Raw genomic sequence first — 8063 nt, 5'->3', positions numbered from 1 at the left:
TTGGTGAAAAGGCGCCCCTTTGTGAAAACAACACATCCCTTGATATCTCCATGAAATGATGTCTTTTCATGAAAAAACGTATTAGAGAAAAATATATATGAAAAAACATAATAATGGTTAGATTAACACGTCACACAAAAAACATATTTTGTAACTTCCCAAAGGATGAGTTCAGTAACATTGCATTAACTGGGCTAGAAAACTAGCATATCAAAATTAAAATTTAATTTGTATATACATTTCAACAACATTTAAATTTGGCAACTCTATACTCCAAAAATAACAAAATGTTACATATAAATATTTTAAGTAAACTCATTAAAACTACTCCATCCGTTCACAAGTGTAAGATGTTCTAACTTTTCTTCCTGAATTGGATGTATATATTTTATTCAATGTGTTTGTTCACTCATTTTCAATCCATTTGCAGTCCATACTGAGATATCCAAAACACCATATATTCGTGATGGAGGGAGTATACAATAACCCAGTTAATATATACTCCCTCTGTAAACTAATATAAGAGTGTTTAAATAACTAAAGTAGTGATCTAAACGCTCTTATATTAGTTTACGGAGGGAGTACTAGCATACATCTATTGTTACACAGCCTTTGGAAGGGTATAAAACTATAAGAGGGTGCTTGGATACGTTTTAGTCCTATGACTAAAAGTAGTGAGACTAAAATTTGCTAGCCTCACCCATGCTTGGATCCAAATACTAAAGAGACTAAAATGAAGTTATTGAGCATTTATTATCCTCCAAACCATCCAATCCAGAACTCGCATGTGCTAAAGGAGATGAATTAAATGAGGAGAGAGAGGGCTAATACATATTTTAGTAGGTTTCATGTGACTAAAAAGTTTTAGCCTCAAGACTAGTTCTAGCCTCTCTTTAGTCAGGGGTGCTTGGAACTTTAGCCTCTAAAAGAGACTATTTTTAGTCAGACTAAAAATAGTCCCTCGGATCCAAGCAGGCCCTAAATACCCACATCAACGAATAGAACAAACAACGGTTCACTATTACCCCCTTCATTCATGAATATAAGATGTTTGGATATTTGAATACACACTAGATATATACTGAAATGAATGAACAAACACAACAAAATCCGTCCATGTACATTCGGTTCACAAAAAAGATTACTCCCTTCGATCCGTATTTAATCGTCGCTGATTTACTAAAAAGTTGTAGTAGTACTAAACCGTGAACGGAGGAGTACCTTTTCATTCAACGTTTGTTTTTACATAAAAAACAAGGCAGAACACACGATACGTGCAGGGGGGTAAACGGTGCTAAGGTGCCACGGCGGACCTGTAGCGAGTGAAAACAGATCATGTTTATCTACTCAAAAAAAGCACTCTCAAAGCTGAGACGAAGCTGGAGTAGAAAAGAAGAGGCTCGTCTGGAATCAGCGCCAACTCTCCCCGATCTCGCACCGCACCGCACCGGCCACCGTCGCGCTGGCGCCGCTGCATAGCTCGGGCCGCGCCGCGCGCGTGCGTGTAGCATTGATCGCGGCGCAGCCCATGGAAGGAACGATCCGGGCCTTTGCAACGGGAAACCACGTCACCACCGCGCCGTGGTCACCGCCCTCCCGGCACAGTCACAGACTCACAGGCACCAGCAGTACCACGCACGCACCCACGTACAGGGCGACGCTGTCCCGCGGGGTCACTCGCGGCCGTGGGGATGCGCCGTGGTCCCGCGCTGGCTCGTCTCGTCCCGTGCGGAGCCAAAAGGGAGCGGCCGAGAAAAGGCGCGGCAGGTGCCCCGCTTTCCCCCCCTCGCCGGCCAGTGGATCTTCCAGCCCAGACACGCAGGCCGGGAAAAGGATAGGAAAGCGGGCTCCCTCCCTCCCCTCCGTAGACCAGCTGTGGAATATTTCTCAAAGGAAAAGAAAAATGTGGAATCTAATTGACTGTAGCCAATTCTTCTTCCTTTTTTTTGCAGGGTAGCCAATTCTTCAGCGCTTGGTGAATGTGCTTTGGATCCAATATTACGTTTATAATAGCTTATTATTATTACTTTTGGCTGGGATTTCGGCAGTGAGAACATATGCCACCCTCCCTCTCCTACGTTAAGTTTCGAGATAAATAAAAGCGAAATCGTTTCCTCACCTATCCTTCATTTAGCGCAAGCTCTCCCCTTCAGCCTTCGTTGACGAGTTCATGGATTCGCCGCCTTCCCTCGCTTCGACGACCGGCGGGTAGGGGAATTCTTGTGCCTCCACTTTCATTAGTAGTTTAGGTTAGGGTTTTCAATCCTTGCAGGTGCTGTTTTTGGTGGATGGCGCCGCCTATTCTTCTCTGAATTCGTCTTTCAGGATTCGATCCTCCTTGAGATACGGTGTCAGATGCTACACATCAATTCGAGGCTTCAATGGCGATGACTGCAGTTTCAGGCCGCTGGTCCTTAGTGACACAATTCCCTCGCTGTCATCGAGCTCTGATAAGAAAGCGACGACGATGGCTAGTTCTTTATTTTGTTTGAGGTGCTTTGTATTTTCAGTGAACATTTATAAATGATTTGAATCTTTTTCGCAAAACTATTATTTTTAGATAAAATCTGTCATACGGTAAACTCTTCTGCATACATTGAACTCTTCTGGAAAACAATAGGAAAGCGGGCTCCCAACCCTTCGTTGATCAGCTATGGAATATATTTCTCAAAGGAAAAAAATGTGGAAGACTGTAACCAATTTTCTTTGCATGGTAATACATGTTTTTATATCATAAGGATCAAAATACAAGTCACATAAAGACCGACATAACAAAACTGAAAAGATAGCATAACATCTCTGAGCTTGACACCAACGCCCGTCACCTGTCTCCAGCACCACCACTGCAACCACCGAAGAAAGAATGACGGATCACCTCCTCACCGAGATCCACACGGCTCCATCGCTGATATGCAGCTTTGCGGACCTCCAATATGGCTCACCAAAGTGAAGCCCTTGCCGTTGAACGAATCAGACCGGGGCAACACTCCGGACACGCCATCAAACTTCAGATCTGACACCCCACCATGACTAAGACGCCGAAGAGGGAAACCATACCTGTCATCCACGAACCCCGAATCCCGCACACGTTCCGTTTTTCAGATGTCGTCGATGCAAACCACAATCTGCATCCGCTCCTGGACTGTAACCAATTCTAATACTTTTTATTTCTTTTGCGGGTGAGAATTCTAATTCACTCGCTGAATGTGCTTTTCGATCTTTATGTCAGAGTTTTATAAGTTTTTGTTTTAGTGTGAGATTTTGGCAGTGGGAATATATGCCACCCTCCCTCTCATACGTTAATTTTCGAGGGGATAAACCAGTGGCACAGTAAACTATTCTTGTACAGTATACAGTAAAAAAGCCACAAAGGTACTGTACATAGAAAGTACACAAAGGTACGCCTACACTTGGTAACCGTAGCGCTACCCTCTGCCGAAATACTCTACTAGTAGTACTCTGCTGGAAGAGAAAAATAATAATTAAAATTGGTTCCTCCCTCCGTCCCCCGTCCACCTCCCCTCTCCGATCTAATCATTATTTAATCCTTTTCCAGTCTCACATGAGCACTTGCCCCCAGCCCCAGCCCCAGCCCCAACCCCCACCTCCACCCCTCTCCGATCCCCCAACCACCGCCACCACCGCCTCCGATCCCATCCCCACCCCCCTCCTCCTCCTCCCCCGCCTCCGGCATGAGCGGGGCGGCGGAGGAGGCGGACTCGCCGCCGACGCACATGTCCGACGACTCCTCCCCGGGCTCCTCCTCCTCCTCCGGCGGCAGGCGGACGCCGGATCTGAGGGGCGGCGACAACGGCGGCGGCCCGCGCTCCTCCTCCTCGGCCCCGCCCGACCAGGTCCTGGACAACGTGCTGGAGAGCGTGCTGGAGTTCCTCACGGCGGCCCGCGACCGCAACGCCGCCTCGCTCGTCTGCCGCTCCTGGTACCGCGCCGAGGCGCAGACGCGCCGCGAGCTCTTCATCGGCAACTGCTACGCCGTCGACCCGCGCCGCGCCGTCCAGCGCTTCCGCGCCGTCGCCGCCGTCGTGCTCAAGGGCAAGCCGCGCTTCGCCGACTTCAGCCTCCTCCCCGACGGCTGGGGCGCCAACGTCAAGCCCTGGCTCGAGGCGCTGGGCCCCGCCTACCCGTGCCTCGAGCGCATCTGCCTCAAGCGCATGACCGTCACCGACGACGACCTCGGCCTCGTCGCGCGCTCCTTCCCGGGCTTCAAGGAGCTCTCCCTCGTCTGCTGCGACGGCTTCAGCACCCTCGGCCTCGCCGTCATCGCCGAGCGTTGCCGGTACTTATGTCCCAGCCAAACTCCCTTTTTGTCTTGCATAGCTTGCTGTCGACGCATTCCCGTTGACTTCGGGTTGACGCTGCGATTGGGATTGAAAGCTGCTGGAGGTTTGAATCTTTGCAGCCTTCTCGCTCTCGCGGCCGCGCGGTTCTCTAGTTCTATGCACGTGTGGTGTGCCATTCTTTAGCTTGTTGTCCAATGTTTTGCTGCTAGATTTCCCCAGCATATTTTTTGGGTTGACGGCCCCATGAATGAACTCAAAATATATCTTGACGTGCTAAGTTTGATACGTATTCGTACTAATGATGCTTGCGCTTGTGGTTTATTCCACTGACTCAAGGCGTTAAAACATAATCCTTTATTTCGTTAGTGCCCGTTGACGAATGAAAATTAAATCCTGGGTAGGGAATATCGCAGTTCATATATATATTTAGTACTACCTGAAACTTTTAATGGGTCCTTGTTAGCAAACTCCCTCTGTCTGTAATACTACCTCCGTTTCAGTTTATAAGTCCTACGCGTATACCTAGGTTGCCAATTTTATCACCTTAATATAAACTATATAACACAAAAATTATACGGTTTGAAAATAGAGCATCTGAAGTTTATATTGGTATATTTTTTGTAATATATGACTTGTATTAAGTTGGTCAAATTAACGACCTAGGGGCACGCGCACGCCCTGTAAACTGAGAGAGAGGTAGTAGACAATTTGGTAGTATTCCGTTGCATTTGTGGCAATCCAGTTTGTACTCCCTCCTTCCAAATATGTAGAGCCCATCAAATTTTTAGCCTAACTTTTGTCCACTTATTTGACCAACATAATATGAGTTATATGTCACTGAAAGTATGTCATTTAATTCGTATCCGAAAGTTTAGTGGTATAATATTCGGGGCATACAACTTGTATTTTCTTACTCAAATTCATGGTCAAAGTTAGGCTCAAAGTTTGATGGCTGCCTTACATATTTGGAAAGAGGGGGTAGCTTAATGCTTATCTACTTCAGCAGCTCCCAGACTTGGACGTCTCCAGACTCCAGATGTGCTTGTTTCTCTTGCTTGGCTTCAGTTTATAAAGGAGTGGAGTCGAGTGTGGCATCTAATCGACTGATGTACTTAATACTTGTGTAGGCACCTGAGGGTTCTGGATCTGATCGAGGACTATGTGGATCAGGAGGACGAAGCAGTGGACTGGATCTCCAAGTTCCCAGTGTCAAACACATCCCTAGAATCCCTCATGTTTGATTGCGTTGCTGTCCCATTCAACTTTGAGGCCCTAGAGGCCCTTGTGGCACGCTCACCCTCTCTTCGCCGGCTGCGTGTGAACCACTACGTTTCGGTGGAGCAGCTACGCCGTCTCATGGCACGGGCTCCGCAGCTCACACACCTTGGCACTGGGGCCTTTCGTCCTGAGGCTCCACAAGGTGGAGGCATGTCGGTGTCTGAACTCGCACCCTCTTTTGCAGCCTCAACGTCTATAGTCTGCCTCTCTGGGTTTCAGGAGGTCAACCCTGAATACCTTCCAGCAATCTACCCAGTGTGTGGTAATCTCACCTCCCTTAACGTTAGCTTCGCGAGCCTAACTGCTGAGGATCTGACACCAGTCATTCGCCAATGCCACAAACTTCAGACATTCTGGGTAGGTCCATACTCTTATTTGTTTTACCATGGTAGTCTAATTCATGTTACTTTTTCTTTTCATTTGCACTAAACTGCATCTGGTTTAGGTTCTTGATACTGCGGGTGATGAATGCCTCAGGGCTGTGGCTGAGACATGCTCTGATCTTCGTGAGCTGCGAGTATTTCCGCTGGATGCCACCGAAGACTCTGATGGGTCTGTGTCAGATGTTGGGCTTCAGGCTATATCCGAAGGTTGCCGAAAGCTTGAATCCATACTTTACTTTTGCCAGCGGATGACAAATGCTGCGGTCGTAGCTATGTCCAATAACTGCCCTGACCTTGTGGTATTCCGTCTTTGCATCATGGGTCGCCACCGCCCTGATCGTATTACTGGGGAGCCCATGGATGACGGCTTCGGCGCGATAGTGAAGAACTGCAAGAAACTTACTAGGCTCTCAGTCTCTGGCCTGCTCACTGATAAGGCATTTGCATACATTGGGCAATATGGCAAACTAATAAAGACTTTGTCTCTTGCCTTCTCGGGGAACAGTGACCTGTCGCTTCAGTTTTTGTTCGAGGGATGCACTCGGTTACAGAAGCTTGAGGTCAGAGATAGCCCATTCAGTGATAGGGGACTGCTTTGTGGTTTGGATTATTTCTACAACATGAGGTTCCTGTGGATGAATTCATGCAGGCTAACCATGAGGGGTTGTAGAGAGGTAGCTCAGCGGATGCCTAACTTGGTTGTTGAAGTAATGGAGGAGCAAAATGAGGATAAGGTGGAAACAGAGACTGTTGATAAATTGTACCTGTACCGCTCACTAGCAGGGCCAAGGGGTGATGCACCGCCATTGGTGAAAATTTTGTAGTCATCGCTTATTTTGTGGGAGTTTGGTGGTGATCCGAAGCAGAACTTTTCTTGTCCTACTGGACCTGCTCATCCTTGTTCTGTTATTCCTGAACGAGAGCTGGTCGTTTTGTGTTCTTGATCAAGTTAACTGGAGCCAGTGGACGGAAGTTTCCTGTGGAGGGTTTTCATGATTTCACAGGACGCAACAATGTATTATTCACTGGACCGAAGGAGCACCGGCATTGCTTACGCGTCGCAACGAATTCACAATTGTTCTCATGATGAGGCGGCATTTGCTGTTGAAGCAGTTTGGGTACCTCACTACATGTGTATCATCTTGATCAGCATCTGCTATGCCGGGAGCAGTTGAAGACAAGGGAATCAGATTCCGGCCTCGCGTCGATCCCAGTATTGCAGCACAGATGAGCAGGGGCTGATTGCACTCAAGAGTCCAGTTAGCGCTTCTGTTTCATCCATCCAGACAGAGGAGTGGGCATGCCAATGTGAATTCCACTCTGCTACCATCCATGTACTTGTGCTTAGAAGATGACTATGGTAAAAGAAAGCCTCCCCTTTGTTTGTACTTTGTAGCCTCCCTCGAGACATTGTTGTTTTTGTAGACCATTATTATTATTATCTCTTGTTACATTCAACTTTGCCTCGCCTTTATTATGCTGAGAACTACCCAAGGAGTTGAAACTCTATTATCAGCAAATTTTGTTCTTTCATCCTACTACTACCACAACTATCATGCTGCTTGCCAACTGTCATAGCCACCCCTCATTGTTGCCACTACTAACATAACACGGCTCTTGCCTAGAGCACCGGCATCACTGTTCCCCTTTGCTGCAATGAGTGCCCAGGCAGGCCTTGTCAGTTGCCATTGGCATCATGAGGCCAGGCCCTACCAATGATTTGATCTTTTACATACATAGACACACAATCCCTTGTTAATTAGCGTCACATGTCCTGCCTGTGGCGCCCAACCTGGCACTTGCCATCTGCTCCCCTCATTTTTCCTCTGTCATCCCCCTGTCACCCGGCCGTTGTTTTCTCCCGGAGCCCGCCCTGTCGCCGCCCGCCACTGATAATCGGAATCTCATGGAGTCGCGAATGGTTTAAGATGCAAGCCTCACCTGCCCGGCGGTTGGCGGCATGTGCCGCTGCTCCCTGGGGCCGCTCGACGCATCTCGCGTCGCTTGTTGTTTACTTGCAGATTTGCCATACATTATGGGCGTCTGACTCGGTTCGGTGGCCTGGCCACCACTTCAACTCGGATCTGGATCGATCACGCTA

At 47.9% G+C, this 8063-nt stretch overlaps 1 protein-coding gene across 1 annotated transcript; it reads left to right on the top strand.

The window, feature by feature from the left end:
* The first annotated feature begins 1528 nt into the window (after positions 1–1528).
* LOC123153170 (transport inhibitor response 1-like protein) lies at positions 1529–7420 on the top strand. Its single transcript, XM_044572415.1, has 5 exons — positions 1529–1864; positions 1953–1975; positions 3581–4297; positions 5429–5936; positions 6025–7420. The coding sequence occupies exons 1-5, from the start codon at positions 1529–1531 to the stop codon at positions 6784–6786; spliced, it is 2346 nt and encodes a 781-aa protein (XP_044428350.1). The 3' UTR covers positions 6787–7420.
* The last annotated feature ends 643 nt before the right edge of the window (positions 7421–8063 follow it).

Source organism: Triticum aestivum, chromosome 7A (assembly GCF_018294505.1).
Source record: "Triticum aestivum cultivar Chinese Spring chromosome 7A, IWGSC CS RefSeq v2.1, whole genome shotgun sequence".
NCBI lineage: Eukaryota > Viridiplantae > Streptophyta > Magnoliopsida > Poales > Poaceae > Triticum > Triticum aestivum.
This window is presented reverse-complemented; position numbering and strand designations above follow the sequence as displayed.

Excerpts from the sequence above, each read along its gene's own strand:
- LOC123153170 (XM_044572415.1), top strand. The coding sequence starts at position 1,529 with ATGGAAGGAACGATCCGGGCCTTTGCAACGGGAAACCACGTCACCACC. Across the intron at positions 1,865-1,952 it reads GGGCTCCCTCCCTCCCCTCC|GGTAGCCAATTCTTCAGCGC; the intron begins GTAGACCAGCTG and ends TTTTTTTTGCAG. Across the intron at positions 4,298-5,428 it reads GTCATCGCCGAGCGTTGCCG|GCACCTGAGGGTTCTGGATC; the intron begins GTACTTATGTCC and ends ATACTTGTGTAG.